The sequence below is a fragment of the Ambystoma mexicanum genome, chromosome 4q (assembly GCF_040938575.1).
Source record: "Ambystoma mexicanum isolate Mex_15411 chromosome 4q, UKY_AmexF1_1, whole genome shotgun sequence".
Taxonomy (NCBI): domain Eukaryota; kingdom Metazoa; phylum Chordata; class Amphibia; order Caudata; family Ambystomatidae; genus Ambystoma; species Ambystoma mexicanum.
The window spans coordinates 1,192,284,862-1,192,301,666 of NC_090928.1; the positions used below are offsets into that span (position 1 = coordinate 1,192,284,862).

At 49.9% G+C, this 16,805-nt stretch overlaps 1 protein-coding gene across 1 annotated transcript in view; it reads left to right on the top strand.

Moving 5' to 3' along the window:
• The window catches only part of BTBD9 (BTB domain containing 9), a 1,399,080-nt gene that overhangs the window by 1,054,046 nt on the left and 328,229 nt on the right, over positions 1 to 16,805 (top strand). The window contains exon 9 of the mRNA XM_069608758.1: positions 9,961 to 10,068. Within this exon, the coding sequence (XP_069464859.1) occupies positions 9,961 to 10,068 (108 nt within the window). The remainder of the gene's footprint in view (positions 1 to 9,960; positions 10,069 to 16,805) is intronic.

Sequence of the window (16,805 nt, forward strand, 5' to 3'; positions counted from 1 at the left end):
TACTTAGATTATATGCTTGTTTGTTCAAGAAATCTTCCAGGTTGATTTCTTAACATACCTTTCTTCACGGTTTCTGACATTGTTTTTGCACCCTATGGCTTTTGGTATTATTGGTTGATCTCATTTCTTTAGAGGCACTGTATGTATCTATGCATGGGATGTATGAAGCACAAACTGAGGAGGGCGGCAACAGAGCACTCTACATAGTCATGAGAATGAAGGACCCAAAGCTAGAAGTGGTGGAGTGATATTACAGTAGAAGTGGTTGAGGGTTCGGAGATCTGAGTATTTGGAGATTGACTGTCTTAGGTCTGATGAGTGAGGCTATGGTTTGATTTGAATGTCATCGATTGCAACATGTAGGTGGATCAGTGGAAGACTAGGTCTAGACAGCTTGGTGAGGTAGGTGGTGGTGGTGATGGTGGATCATGCAGAATTGAATTACTTGTATGTGGCAGCATTGCAAAACATTTTAACATCTATATGAGAAAGGAGTGTGAAGATGTTGCAGTAATCAAATTCCAAATTACTGAAGAACAGACAGGGTTTTCCTGCACATGAGAGGTTGAAGATGCTTATTAATTGGTACTTGGAAGATACTATGATGGCGCTCGTCAGATTGCTGTTGGTGTGGTGACACAGGTACTGGCATCAGGTTATGGAGGATTGCATCAAAAAGGCAAGAAGGAAAAGATGTTTCGAGGGGATTGGGTCCTCCGACGTATTCCATATCTATGACAGGTAATCACCACAGCTGTGCTGCTTCGGAAACTTTTCCGGCGTCTGCGTCCTGCGTCGATGACGTCGATACGCCGACGTCGAGGACCTCCTCCGACGTCCGACGTCATCCGATGTGATAAGTAGGACGCACGACGCCTGTAGCCTCAGTTCCGTTTTTTCCGCGAACGTGTTGCTTCGTGTTTCTCGGTTCTAAGCCTCGACTCTTTGGAGTTCTGTTCTTTCTGGTTCTTCGAACCTGTTCGTTTGTGAATTTCGGCTTCCACTTCGTCTTCAACCCCGCGTCCGGGCTTTAAGAAGTGCAGGGAGTGTGGGTCCAAGATGTCGGTGACTGACTCGCACGACGCCTGCCTCTGGTGCCTCGGGGAGGCCCACGACACGGTTGACTGTGTTGACTGCCTGTCGCTCACGTCCAAAGCCTTACGCGAACGTAAGAAGAAGTTGTCGGTAGGTCGGGTGTCCAAGCCCCGGAAGTCGAAGTCGGCGGGGCTTTCGACGGATGATTCGAGGGGTGACTCTCCGCGTCGTCGTCGGAAGTCTCGTCGGTCTTCTTCTAGGAGTGGGTCTCGCCGCTCCTCAGCCTCTTCGAGGCATTCTCGGAAGCGCCATCACCGGTCGCCTTCCAGGTCCTCTTCCGAGGATTCTGCCCGGCACGTCGGTTACCCCACCAGCCGTGCGACGCCGGAGGAATGGGCTTCCTTCGGGAAGAAAATGTTGGCGATTCTTGAGTCGCAGGGTACTCAGCCGTCCGCGCCCCCGAGTGGGGTCGGCCGTGTGAGGTCGAGAGACGCCGCTCGCAAGAGTGGTCGGCACGAGTCACGGGAGCGGTCCCGTTCGGACAAGGAGGCTCGTTCTCGCCGTACCCGTTCCAGGTCCCGGTCCTCGACGCGTTCGAGACCGTGTGCTCCTGTGAAGTCTTCGAGGAAGACGTCGACGTCTGAGGCGTCGAGGGCGTCGACAGGCTTTCTCGAGGCTCCGGCTTCGAGGACGTCGTCGAGGCCGTCGACGTTCAGGTCGTCGAGGGACACGCTCGGGGCTCCGGCCTCGAGGGCTGTGTCGACGCCGCCGATACTGGAGGCGCTGCATCTGACGTCGACGCCGATTTCCTCGACGTCGACGCCGATCCTCTCGGCGCCGTTGCCGGTTTTCTCGGCGTCGGCGCCGATTCGCTCGACACCTTTCGTGTCGGAGGTGCCCCGTGTCACGGGTGTACCCCCTAGGAAGGCTCTGGTTAAGAGCAAGCACTCTCGGGTGCCTTTTCGCCACCTGGAATTTATTTCGGAGGCGGATGAGGATTCTGATGGCCTGGTTCCTAGTCTGGTGCCTGATGAAATTGTCTCCGGCCATAGTCAGTTTGACGATTTGAGGCAGTCACTGCATGATGCCAGTGGACTGGACACCTCCCCGGAGGTGGACTTTTGTAGGCCTGAGCCTGGCTCCCATGCCGATTCCTCGTACCGGCGCCTTATGGCTAGGGTGTCTGAGTATTTGGGATGGTCTGCTCCCCCAGGGGAGTTTGTGCAGGATGATCTGACGGACATCCTTGATGTTGGTCCCCCAACTGACCCGGTACTGCCGTTCCATATGGCTTTACAGAGAAGGGTGGCGGCGGCTTGGACTGCTCCGGAGAGTCTCCCGGCGGTGGGCAGATCCTTGTCGCGTAAATACCGTCCAGCCAGTAGCGACCCCTGCTACTTGACCAGGCACCCCACTCCGGAGAGTTTGGTGGTGCAGGCGGCCCCGGCAAAGCAGGCGTCGTACCCTACCATCCCTCCTGATAGGGACGACAAACGTTTTGATGGCTGGGCGAAGAAAGTGTTTTCTTCTGGTGGTATGGCGCTTCAGGCGGCCAACTCCGTTTGTGCCTTGTCACGTTTCACGCACACTCTGTGGAACTGTGTTGCGTTAGCGGCTGAACATATTCCCGAAGGGGTTGAACGGGAGGGTTTCCTTGCTATGGTCCAGGGTGGTAAGGATGCCATGTGTGAGTCCGTTCAGTAGGGTCTGGACTTGGCTGAATGCGTCAGTAGGTCCATGGCGGCGAGCACCGTGATACGCAGGTTTGCGTGGTTGCGGAAGTCGGGGTTTGCTCCTGATGTGCAGTCCCGGCTCCTCAACATGCCCTTTGATGGTGAACACCTTTTTGGCAGCAAGGCTGACGAGAGCCTTGAGAGGTTGCAGACCTCAAAAGCTGCAGCGAAGTCTTTGGGCGCTGCAGTCCGCCAACCTCCGCCTTTTCGTCCTAGGGGACAGCAGTGGAGGGGTGGTTCCTTTCGCTATTACTCATCCTTCAGTAGAGCGAGAGGAGCTGGCAGTCAAAGAGGCCAACGCAGGGGTACCAGAGGTGGACGACAGGGTACCCGTGGTGCCTAGGCCGCTCGGGCAGTTGCCTCTTTGCCCTCGGGTAACGCCGCAGCCGCTCCTACTCAGTCATGAGGCCATGTCCCATGGTTCGCCGGTTGGGGGAAGGCTGGCGCAGCATCTTGTAGAGTGGCAAGCCATTACTTCAGATGTGTGGGTTCTGGAGATCATAGCCCACGGCTACTGTCTTCCCTTTCGGCACAGGCCTCGCGACAATCCACCGGGGAACCTCTCTTTGAAGTGTCCGGATCCGCTCCTTGCGCAGGAAATTCAAGCCCTGCTGGAGAAAGGCGCTATAGAACTGGTGCCTGTAGCGGAGAGGAACAAGGGATGGTATTCCCCTTATTTTTTGATTTCCAAGAAAGACGGGGGATTGAGACCCATCATGGACTTGCGCGGTTTGAACAAACTCCTCAGGAAGGACAAGTTCAAGATGGTTACTCTCTCTCAAGTCATCCAGGCCCTTCAGCTTCAGGACTGGTTGGTGTCACTCGACCTCAAGGATGCTTACTTCCATGTGCCGATCCATCCCAAGCACAAGAAGTACCTGAGGTTCGCGGTTGGCGACTCGCACTTTCAGTTTCGGGTCCTGCCGTTCGGATTGACCTCCGCCCCGAGGGTTTTCACCAAGCTCATGGTGGTGGTGGCAGCGCATCTCAGGCAAGGGGGGGGATTCACGTCTACCCCTACCTGGACGATTGGTTGATCAGGGGGAGCTCTCCCGAGCAAGTCCTGGATCATCTGTCCGTCACCTGCCACTCCCTCCACAGGCTGGGCTTCTCCCTCAATTTAAAGAAGTCCCATTTGACGCCAACGCAGAGGCTCCAGTACATCGGAGCTGTGCTCGACACTTCCCTGGGGCAGTGTTTTCCTCCCCAGGTGAGGGCTCTTCACATTCAGCAGATGGTGCACAAGTTTCAGCATGCCCAGACGCTCCCAGCGTTCGAGTTCTTGAGGTTGCTCGGCCTCATGGCATCCTGCATTCTTCTGGTGCCAGAGGCTCGCCTGCGCATGAGATCTTTGCAGTGGGCACTCAAGATGCAATGGTCGCAGTCCTCCGGCAGGATGTCGGACCCGATTCAGGTGCCGCCCTCGGTCGCCCAGGACCTTCTGTGGTGGGCCGTCGAAGGCAACTTGATGAAGGGGGCTCCATTTTGGCTTCCCTGGCCGGAGGTGACGATCGTGGCGGATGCATCCCTCACGGGATTGGGAGCTCATGCCAACGAGCTGACAGTCAGCGGTCGTTGGTCTCCGTCAGAGTCCAGACTCCATATCAATCTGTTGGAGCTGAGGGCCGTCAGGCTAGCCCTGAAGGCTTTTCTGCCGACTGTGCGAGGAAGGAATGTCCTGATCCTGACGGACAACACAGTGGCCATGCACTACCTCAACAAAAAGGGGGGGGCAGGGTCACTTCCTCTGTGCAGGGAGGCGATGCAGCTCGAGTTCTGGGCCATCCAGCATGAAGTTTCGGTCTCGGCAGTTCATCTGGCCGGTGTCGAAAACGTGACGGCGGACGCTCTGAGCAGGCAGAGCGCGATCTCTCACGAGTGGGAGTTGGCTCAGGAGATTCTCCTGGAGATCTTCGCCCTTTGGGGGACCCCTCAAGTGGATCTCTTCGCCTCCAGTGTCAACCGGAAGTGCGGGAGGTTCTGCTCGCGGGAATTTCCTCCAAGAGGGGCCTTAGGAGACGCGTTCGTGGTGGATTGGTCGTTCTCGCTGCTGTACGCGTTTCCTCCAGTCCCCGTCATCCCGCAAGTGCTGCGGAGGTTGCGGAAGTTCGGTTCCCGGATGATCCTCATTGCTCCGGCGTGGGCTCGGAGGACGTGGTACCCGGACCTTCTCGACTTGTCCATCTGCCCTCCACGTCGTCTTCCCTACCGAGACGATCTGCTCTCACGGGAGGGGGGTCTGGTTCTCCATCCAGAGGTCAGATCCCTCAACCTTCACGCTTGGCTTCTGAAAGGTTGAGGTATAGGGATTGGGACCTCCCTGAAGACATGATGGAGGTGTTGCTTTCGGCCCGAAGGCCAGCAACTAAGTCTCTGTACCGTTGCCGTTGGCGTAAGTTCTGCGACTGGTGCAGAGTTCGGAATGTGGATCCTTTTGCATGTGACATCCCCATGGTTCTGTCCTTTTTGCTTTCTTTGGCCCACAGGGGCTTGCAAGTGGGTACCATTAAAGGTTACCTGGCAGCGCTGTCCATCTTTAAGCGCTCGTCTGATGAGTGTTCTTACTTTAAGATCCCTTTAATTTCACAGTTTCTGAAAGGGCTCACTAATGTGTTCCCTCCGTCACCTTTCCTGGTGCCCGGTTGGGATTTAAACCTTGTTCTTAGGTTTCTTATGGGTGCTCCGTTTGAGCCTTTACATTCTTGCCCTTTGAGGCTGTTAACTCTGAAAACTGTGTTTTTAGTTGCGGTTACTTCCGCTCGCAGAGTGAGTGAGTTACAGGCACTTTCAGTTAAGCCACCCTTCACTGTTTTCCACAAGGACAGGGTTGTCCTTCGTGTTCGTCCTTCTTTTCTTCCGAAGGTAGTGACGGAATTTCATTTAGCCCAGAAGGTTGTTCTTCCGGCATTCTATCCTCCTCCGCATCCTGGTAAGGAAGAGGAGAGGCTCCATAGGCTTGATCCTAGGAGAGCTTTAAGCTTTTATGTTTCACGCATGTCCCGGGTCAGAGTGGACGATCAACTCTTTATTGGTTACGCTGGTAAGCGTTTGGGGCAAGCTGTGACGAAACAGACTTTGTCCCGCTGGATTATTTTGGCCATCTCGGAGTGTTACCGCTTGGCGGGTAAGGACCCACCGGCTGGCTTGCGGGCCCATTCTACCAGGGGCATGGCTGCATCTACTGCCCTGCAGAGGGGTGTTCCTATTCGCAACATCTGTGATGCAGCCACCTGGGCTTCAGTACATACATTTGTACGGCATTATTCCCTCGATTCCATCAGAGGGCAGGATCTGGCCTTTGGCAAGGCGGTCCTTTGCTCTGCTATTTGATTGGCTATTCTAAATTTGTTTATAAATTCTTTCCCTCCTCCTTGCTCTGGTACTGCTTTGGGAGTCTGTCATAGATATGGAATACGTCGGAGGACCCAATCCCCTCGAAGAACAAGTTACTTTCTTACCTGGTAACGTTCTTTCGATGGGATGGTCCGACGACGTATTCCATATCGCTCCCGCCCTGCCTTCCCCGCTGCAGAATTTCTTTTGCGATTGCAGCTTACGTTCCGCAAGGCTTTGTGTCTGACTGGCAGTTGACTTCTGTCACACGTTCTGGGGGAAAAAACTACAACTGAGGCTACAGGCGTCGTGCGTCCTACTTATCACATCGGATGACGTCGGAGGAGGTCCTCGACGTCGGCGTATCGACGTCATCGACGCAGGACGCAGACGCCGGAAAAGTTTCCGAAGCAGCACAGCTGTGGTGATTACCTGTCATAGATATGGAATACGTCGTCGGACCATCCCATCGAAAGAACGTTACCAGGTAAGAAAGTAACTTGTTCTTCTAGTTAACAAAATGGTCAATTGTGGTCCCTAGCATTGTGGGACGTAGGAATGAGATAGCCTGTGTTGTATACAGTGGATGCTAGCTTGGAGTTAAGTCTGTGATGAAAGGCAACACACAAATATTTGAGTGTTATCTGAAATGAGTTTGTAGTCAAAAATGAAATAGTTATTTTGAGAAGGTGAAAACGAAGGGTAGAGGGCAATTTCTTTTGGTGCTGCAACAGGTGGTTGGGTAGGGTGTGGTGGAGCGTAAGCACCAGTAGAAGTTGTATGGGTTTATGAAATAGTGGGAGACCTAGAGAGCTGTCACGTGAGTATCCAAAGTAGCAATTTTGTTTAGGAGCAGAGCAGCTCATGATCCCTGATATCAAATGCAAAACAGATCAACGAAGGTGATGAGGTGATGTTTTTGTGAGTGAATGATTCAATTTGAGCAGTGGAAGATCGGTCTCATTAGAAGTTCTTAGATCACTTGTAGATATTGCTCACTGAGATCTAATTGGTGAGATGATTGTAGCTCCTCCAGCAAGTGAGCAAGAAGAGGGCACATTGTTTACATCTACAGCAGCAATGTTCTGTATGTCTATATCAAACGTGTATGCCAGATAACGAATTGAATAATTTTGTGCTACTGATGGTAATGTGTGCCTGAATCACACAGTGATCGCAGAAAGATGGTCCATACTATGCCTGGAGAAATGTCACCCATCTTACATTCAGGACATGCTACCATGTGCAGAGAAAAGTGTGGTGTGCTTTATTGATGCAATGCATCTGCTTGCCCACTCCCACAAACCTTTAAATCAGATGGGGAGAACAAAGTGCATATTAGAGCAATGGGTTATTTGGGTAGAAAGTGCTACTCAAGAAAGTCTGTTACCTATGTAAGTTTGGGAGTTATAGTGGTATCTTAATAGTAATACATCTTAAGAGAACGTCCTTAGCGTTAGAGAAACATAGGTTCCTATGGAGAAATATTTAAGAATGAGAGCATCCTTCTAGTACAAAGTAAAAATAAAAAAAGCACAAGCTGTACATAGGACAATCCATAATTTACAGTATCAGAAATGGGTTTCCAGCGGAAATGCCACCAGAAAATACCCCAAAGGTGCTAGGAAAATGACCACCAATTAGAAATAACGTGCCCATCCGAACCTACTTTATATACTTTGGTAACTTTGCCCATCCCAAATAATGTCATCCTGAAATGTGTCCCCAAAAGAAATAATGTCCTTTAGGAATAGCAGTTACATGCAATTTCCTGCCCTGTGGAATGCTCGAACAATGTATACATGTGCTCAGGAAACGGACTACTGAGCTGTAATACTTTGACAAGGCAGGTGTATGAGGAATGAAGTGGTGTGGGATGTTTAAAAGGTAATGAATTTCATTTTGGGTCGGAGGGAGACAAAAGTAGGTTTGTTTTGTCATCATAGCATAAGATGTGTCAGCCTGGCTGCCAGCGTTTGTGTGGTGTAATAAGAGGAGAGTTGCAGAAAGGTGTCTTGGTCCTATTGCAACCAAATGGAAGAAACGTAAGTGTTGTATCCTTGTAGCTGGCAGAGGACAATGTCCTACAACCACACAGGATCTGCCAATGTAAATGACTTTCCTGTGCTAATGTAACATTTAGGTGTTTTAATGGCAGCTCCAGAACTGTCACACTGGGACAGAGCGCATCGGGCACCCCTTTTATTCTCCTTAATGGTCAAATTCATGCCATGTTATTACAAGCTCAAGAGAAGGACCTTTGAGACATATAGAATTATATATGGGTGGATATCCCCTACAGTTGCATATTCCACGTAGGGGGCCTTAATGGCATCTGATAGACGAAAGTGAAGATTGTCTGTCACTTGCACTTTGAAGTGGCACCCTGCCGGTCTATCAAAGAGCACAACAATCCTTGACTCAAAATGCACCTCCTCACTCAAGGCCTATGTACTTAGCGCCCCCACCCACGCCTGCTGAACTCATTGAACCCCAGCCAGCCATCCTCCTCCCACATGTAACTATGTAAATACTATATATATAATAATTGCATCTGAACTGTATATACTATGCCTTGCCTTACTTATATGTAACCTCTCCAACAAATGTAACTTTTCCTCTGTAAGAAAGTGCACAGATGCCTTAGGGCATGGTGCGCTATATAGGCATCAAAAATAAATAAAATAATTAAATACACACAGCATTTGAGGGCTACCCATCGATAATGTGGTGTTGCTTTTGGTCCTTAAACCTCCCTTTTCCATCCCCTGCTCTGTCCCCAAGGAGAGGCGAGGGATAAGGAAACTAAATGAAAATAAATGCTAGAATCCCGCTTGTCTGACACAACAGCAACATAAACATGAAAAATCCTGTAAGGTAAAAGGCCATAATCCCTGCCGTGATTTCATGGCAGTTGATTTTGACTTACCGAATACTCTGCCATGAAGTCGCATCAGGAGTATACAGCTTTCAGAAAGGGAAATAGTCGCTAATGGCTTCATATAAAATATGCATTAAGGCTATGTGCTCACTTGACAGACGGAATGGAAGACAGCAGGAAACGTACCGCCAAGGGACCAAACACGGCTTTCCCAGGCATCAAGTACAATGACATTGTGGCATTATGTACCCGTTCCGGGGGGTAACGGCTCGCAGCCCCAGTTAACAGTCCAAGCGAAGCGGGGGCTACTACCGCAGGCTCATGGCCGTTATCCCCCACGGCCCACCGGTGTTGTCCATGGAACAGGTACATACATAAGGCCATTAGCACCCCGGGTTACCAAAGCGGCAACCTGGGAGCTAAAAGGAATGTCGCATGTGGCGTCCCATTTTAGGAAGGAAAATACTAATATGGCCGCTATGGAAAGGGAAAGCGGGGCTCTGTACTGAGTCCCTCTTCCCTTTCCATGGCGGCCGTGGGAAGCTGAGAGGAAGGTACGGCTGCGAGGGCCCACCGCAGCCGAAATAAGGTAAGTGGGAGTGAGGGCGTAAATGAAGAGAAAAAAACAGGAGGTGGGTGGGAAGATAGAGTTGGAGCCGGCCACGTTCCTAGCCACCTGATTGCTGGCTCCCCCCGCCCAGGGTGCTAATGCTCATTATTGCTGGAATGCATGGAGCTGATAATGTAATCTATTTTCAATAAGCACTTTCCCTGCCTCTCAGGCCAGTTTCATGAGTTGTGATAATAGAGCAGGCCACACCCGGACGGTCCTTTAAAGGGGTGAGTATCCGTGCCACAGAGTTCTTTATCAGGAGGCAGAGCTCCAGAGAGCAGTTAATAGGGAAGGAATTGCAAAAGGTGGTTCTCAGTTGCTTCGGAATACTTTGTAATAACTTGCATTCTCTTCCCTCTGTTCAGGTTATTGTTGTGGGACTGTGATGACCGAAGCTACAGCTACTATGTTGAGGTTTCAACCAATCAGCAGCAGTGGACGATGGTGATCGATCGAACAAAGGTTTCGTGCAAGTGAGTCTTGATTTGAATTATACTTTGACTTTTCTGTAGATTACTTAATAAGCAATGCAAAACAACATTTCACTCTATTCCCCATGGGATAGGCTCAGTATGGTTGCATGTTGTCGTATTTTTCTTTTTTATTTCAATAACTTTTCATGGCCTTTGTGAATTCATTCTCAAACACCCGGGTTGCAAAATGAATCAATTCCTTTCTTGTTAAAATAATTGCTCGTAGAATGTGTGTTCTTATGATTAGTGTTTATTTTTCTATATTTCTTGAGTCAGGGGTTATCCATTTACTCTCTTCTTAAACAATTGTTTGTGTTGTGGATGCGATCATCCAGCAGTCTCCTACTTTTTACATTCCAATAAATTACATTTTTCTTCATTTGGCAAGGTCTTAGGTTCTCTTTCTCCTTATTTGTTACTTTTTCTCTTAGTTGACCTTACTCTCTCTGTCTATAGTGTCTTGTTTTCTTCTGTTCATGTTTCATACTTTCTACTTGCAAGCTAGTATCATGTTTCACAGTTCATCATTACATTCCTTGATTCCATATATTGGAATGCCTAACTTAGTATGCCCTTCTCTCTAGGCATTAACTCTTGCTCTTCCTGCTGCTTGCGCTACATTGGGCACTGAGAGAATTTCAATTCTCAGGAAGAAGCTTCTCAGCACCACACCCTTTGCTTTGTGAAATGTTAAAACCACAACTTCCAGTAAATACTTCTTCTCTAGGTTTTGGTCTCTCAGCGCTTCTAGAAACTAGCCCAAATGGCAAATAGAGAGGCGTGTCTCTGCCTTTTGCACTTCGTTGTGAAGTTTCTGAAATGTCACTCCCACCATATGCTACTTTTCTATTTATTTTATTAGAGCTGCTGCCTTTCTCTCTCTGTGCCTCTTGCTCTGCATTGGGGAATGCCTGGACCACAACTCTTAGCATACACCTCTCTTGTCCACATCATAACGCTGCTGCTGCTTCCTCTCCCTGCCTCTTGCGCTGCATCGTGGATTATATGGACTATAACTGGTAACATACTGAACTTAATTTCCACTAGTCTGCATCGCTCATCTTTCTCCCTCTGTGCTTTCTGTCTACACTGTTTATCTCTCACCCTTGCTCCACTGTTTGTCCCCAACCTTTTTCCCACTCTGTCCTCCCACTGTCTCTCTACCTCAGTGTGTCTGTCGTACACCCCCCACCCATCGGTTTCCCATCTGTCGGTCTCCCACCCCTGCTGTGTCAGTCACCATGATGCTGAAGAAATGAAAACCAGTGGGCAATTACAGAGGGAGAAAAACAGACAAGAATTTCGGAAGAATGAGAGGGACAGACACCGAAAGGTATATGGTGTTTTGCCTGTAATCTATTGATTGCAGGCAAAAGAAACGTCACACCAAAGCCTGCTGACACAATGAGGTTGAGCTTTGCTGCACACAAGAGCACAGAGGTGCTTACAGTTGCAGAAGGGAGGAGGCGGGTGAGCAAAATGGGGATTTAGAGGGAGATGAAACCCCCTCCCCCTCCCCCTGAGTACCAGTGTGGGAAGAGGTTTGCGCGAGTGGCTTAGAGGCATTCGGTGTAATTCCTGCCCATTGAAAACCACTACAATATGCCTAAACAAATGCACCTTTTTTGGTTTCTGCCTTCAACTGGCAGTTTTTAGATCTATAACCAATCAAAATATTCACCAACCTATTTAAAGCTCTCCTCCTGGAGCTCTTTCCCAGTCTGATCACTGCAAAAAAGCACTGAACACCTCAGCCAATCAGGGAATAGACACTGGACCTAAACACCATACATGTCCTCAGTATGTGAGAAAGGAATCAAAAGTACCTTCATGATCTAGAGTGCTATTGCTAGTGGGGGCATCCAAGAGAGCTGAATGGACTCAGAGATCCGGGTCCTGCAGAGGCCCGGGCAACATAACCCCTTCATGATAAGTGTACACAATGCCTTCGAGGATAAGAACTGGGAGAGAGCCTGACCCACAGGAGGGGGACCCAGAGAGAGAGAGAGGCTGCCCAGGCGAGACCCATAGAGAGCCTGCTGGGGCCTTTATCCCATACACTGACTTAGACCAAACCAAGGGGAGAGAATCCAAAGTCTGCTGAGGGCAGTATATATCAGATCCTGGCAGTAGCCAGAGTCAAAGTCCCTATTAAAAGCTAACCTTTGGCCCAGCAAGGTGACCACAGTTTAGCGTTTTAAACTGCCACGGTCTGACAGGAACTTAAGCAATCAGGAGGAAATATTGGCTGGGATGCAGGTCAAGAATTGAGATAAGTGCCATCAGACTGAGATTTGAGGTGCTATATCACAGAAACTGTTTTAGACCAGGCCTTCCTGAAGAGACCATTTGCTCATTGCATCCTTCGCTCTTAATCCTGAGTGTCCAACCCGAGTGCTTTCATGATAGGTTTTCTGGTGTCTGTGATAGTGTACTTAAGAAACACAAGCTAAGTGAGGGAGGTCACAGTTCACCTAAAGTCTTGAGTTAGCCATCCTGACACTCCAAAAGGAATAGCATTCAATGGATTACATTCTCCCGCAGATTCTTCATCCCGATAGAGGTCCCATCCTGCAGCAGCTGTTTAGAAACATTTTCGACACAAGGAGTAGTGCGGCTCAGTGTCATCCCTTGATTCAGTTATGTTACAATCGCGCCACTCTGTCTCCGGACATGACATGGTATATATATACCGTGTCACTAAACCCCCACACCTCAGTTCTTTTTCTGCTCGCTCAACACACTGTTCAGAACGCGATCTTTGAATGACTGAAAGGTTTTTGCACTTGTAACACCAATAAATCGGTCCCTAAACTTCCAGGGTTTAAATGCTGCCAGGATTGCAGCTCAACGATGTCGATCATGCACCACAGAACATTTGTGTGTGGTGTCCCTGGGTCGGTCACTACGTTGAGAAGTACGGTTCTTGTCAGAACATGAGCCTGAAGGCCCCATGCAACGATCAGTGAAGTTAGCTTTCGGCATCCCCCCCCCTTGAAGTCGGCAGCTTGGTCGGTCACGAAGCCCTTGGTCCAGGAGATCAAAGGACCTACACCCTATAATGACGGACATCGCAAGAAGACTAAGAAGATGTCTCATTCACATGCGTGAGTGAGTCCCACCATTTGTTGTACTCCTCCTCCCACAAGAAAAAGAAAAGACGTTGACACAGGCGCAGCTCCGATTCATCAGAGAAGAGGAGTAAATTGTACACGAGCAAGGGTGACCCGAGAGAGGAGTGGGAGGCATCTAAGACTCAAATGCTCCTGTTATTTGAAAAACCACAGTGGGTACGGTTCTGACTTCGATGCCGCAGGCAACTTTGGCACCAGTGGCACACGGACTCCAGCGCCAAGGTAGTGGTGTCGGGTCTCACTACCCCAGGATCAATCTTGACATGCTCAAGGCCAACTGCAGCGTCTATACTCCTCAAGGCATCCGCGTCAAGAAAACCCATCCGGGCACTTCGACATCTATGATAGATCGGTCTTTCCAACCGGAATCTAGAGCATGAGTTCTTTAGAGTTAATTAGTACCATCTTTGATGAGGTGGGGGGCCTGGTCCCTTTACGAATGGAGCCACTGGGAGTGGGGGACAGAGCTGCTGATTTTTCCACAGACCAGGCTGACCTCATTGCCTTGGCTGAAGGGCTGCACGAGGCAAGTGTGCTTGACAGTTTGAGGACCTCCATACGCAGCAAGCGGCTCCCTATACAAATCCCATTGCTCCATGTGGGAAGACAATTGAGAGGAAGATGTTGGCTCTGGGCCTTGCCCCCCCACCCCACCAAGGCCGTGCGGTCCTATGACCTAATTGACATCATTGATAAAAGTCTTCAGTCAGAAAGGGCGTTGCCTTTCAACGCAGCCACATCTGATCCATATGGGCTTTTTGGCAACATTCAACACCGGTCTCGGGAGGCTAGCTCAGCGGCAACGTTCTCGCCTTGGAAGCAAGACGACACGAAGCAACATGGGTTCGATCCCCGGGTCCGCGCTTAGAAACCTCTGGGTATTAAGCGCATTATAAATAACCTATCATATCATACCTGCAGCTTATGCAGCGCCAACAAAGAAATACACGCTGGCCAGGGGTGACTCTTTATCTTTCCATCCTAACCCAGAGGGGCTTGTGGTCCTAGCTTTCACAGTCCGCTCCCGGGCCTGCATTGTCTACCTCAAACCTGGGGAATCTAAAAAGATTGACACTCTGGCCAAAAAGATATTTGTGTTGGGGAGTCTGACATGAATGCCAATAAACTGCAGTTGTGCATTCGCTAAATATTTGAATGTTCTTTGGAGGACGATAGCGGAGAGGGCAGACCATTTCCTAGTGGGGGAGGCGAGGGATGGAATTTTGGATATGGTCAACGAAGGAAGCAACTGGCATGTCAAGTGCTCCAGGGGGGGTCTCAACACTGCTGACTGTGTTTAGCCGTTCCATGGGGACATCTACAGTGCTCAGGAGGGTGGCATACCTCCATGGTTGTGGGTTCTACCCCGAATGTGCAAGCCAAGTCGCTTGATATGGGCTTTGATGGCGAGCACCTCTTTGGCCCAAAGGCCGATGAATGCATGGAGCAGTTCAAGCAATCGAAGCTTGCTGCAAAGTCTCTGGACCTTGTAGTGCATCAGCCGGACAAGCAATCATTAGCCTTTGGTTCTAGGGGCAGAGGTTACAGGTGGTACTTCCCTTCGGAAGGAAGGCTTACTGCTACAGGCGAAACAGGGCCAGTGGTGTTTCTCGTGTCCCGGAAAGTGGGGCCTCTAAGAGCCGGTCAACTTAATCAACAGCATCAGTAGTGGTGGCGCACGCAAAGCCACTTTGAGTTCTCCCCACATGTCCCCCGTTGGAGTGAGGGTCTCTGAGCACTGGGACAGGTTGAAGGAGAAAACCTCTGACGCCTGGGCCTTGCAGCTGGTCAGATAGGGGAATATTGCCTCCCTTCTTGAAGAGACCCTCACACTCTTCCCAGCAACTAGAACAGGATCTCCAAGAAGAACTGAGAGCCCTGCTTTTAAAGGGTGCATGGGAGGAAGTACCACCCGAAGAGAGACGGTCGGACTAGTATTTTCGCTATTTCTTGGTACCCAAGAAAGGAGGAGGACTCCATCCCATCCTGGACCTCGGGGCCTTGAACAAGTTCATGAGGAAGAACAAGTTCAGGACGTCACACTGAGGGAATTTATCAAGGCACTGGCACTGCAGAACTGGTTGGTGTCCTGAAAGTCCACTGACACCTATTTCATGTGCCTAGCCATCAAAAGCACTGGCAGCTCCTGAGGTTATATTGGAACACTTGCTATCAGTTCAGAGTGCTCCCTTTTGGTCTAATCTCTGCGCCCAAGGTCTTCACCAAGCTGAAGGCAGTAGTGGCGGCTCAGACCCAGCATCCACGTGTTCCCTTACTCGGACTACTGGCTGATGTGGAGATTTTCCTCAGAACATGTATCGACACAGTTCGAGGGGACCTGTTTCCTGCTTCAGTTTGGATTTTTCCCTGAATTTCCATAAGTACCATGTCATACCAACACGGAAGCTCTAATTCATAGGAGCAGACCTGGACACCCAGGCAGTGAAGGCTCCCCCCGCACCCTCCCCACATTAAGAGTCACCAGTGTCAGGCAGATGGTCACCCTTTTTCACAACCACGACAGACGCCCAGTGGGTTCCTTACTCCCCCTTTTGGGCCACATGGCTTCCTGCATTTTTCTGTTGCCAGAAGCCAGGCTGTGAATGCGGACCCTTCAGTGGCTTTTGAGGGATCAATGGTCCCAGTGCTTTGACAACATGTAGGATGTACTCAAAGCTGGTGGCAAACGTTTCTTGTGGTGGGCCAGCAGTTAGAGCTTGATGGCAGGGAAAACCTTTTGGCTACCGCGGCGTGAAGCACAGGTGGTCACAGATGCGTCCCTGAAGTGCTGGAGCGCAAAGTGCTGGGATCTGCAAATGAACTGCCTTTTGCCCAGTGGAGCGCTGTTGGCACATCAAAAGGCTGGAGTTGCAAGCAATCTTGCTAACCCTGATGGCTTTTGCCGCCATTCCTCAGGGGGAAGAATGTCCTGAATTTGATGGCCAGAGAGGTGGGTCGCTGGAACAAGTTTTATCTCAATGAGAATTATTTCAGATTTAGCTAGCCTACTAGTCCTTTTGGATCTCAGTGCCGCATTTGATCTGTTAGACCACCAGCTACAACAACAAGCACTTGATAAAGTCGCGAACTGCTCCAAGTAAGCAATAAGTTGGCTATCTTCCTTCCTTGAGAACAGAATCCCGTGAGTACATTGGGGAGACAAATTCTCCTCCGAATTCAATATCTTCTGTGGGGTACCACAGGGATCCAGTCTGTCCCCACTGCTCTTCAACTTGTACACCTGTTTCTTGTGCGAGCTACTAGAACATCTTCAGGTGTTCTTTACCGACTATGCTGAAGACACTCAGCTGGTTCTGGAACTGAGTGGGGACTACGCGAAGGACAGTACGACATTAAACGCACTTTATAAGAATATTGAAGAGTGGATGGACAACAACTGGATGTGCCTAAACAGTAATAAGACTGAACTAATGGTCTTTGGATCCACCCAGGCAAGAGCCAAACTCGCCTCTATCGGGCATTTCAAATCAAAGAATGCCGTATCGAAGTGGCGGGCAAGGTTAAAACACTCAGCATGACCCTGGAAGCCTCCCTTAATGCAGATGCTCAAGCCATGTATGTTAGTAAAAATTGTAATTATTA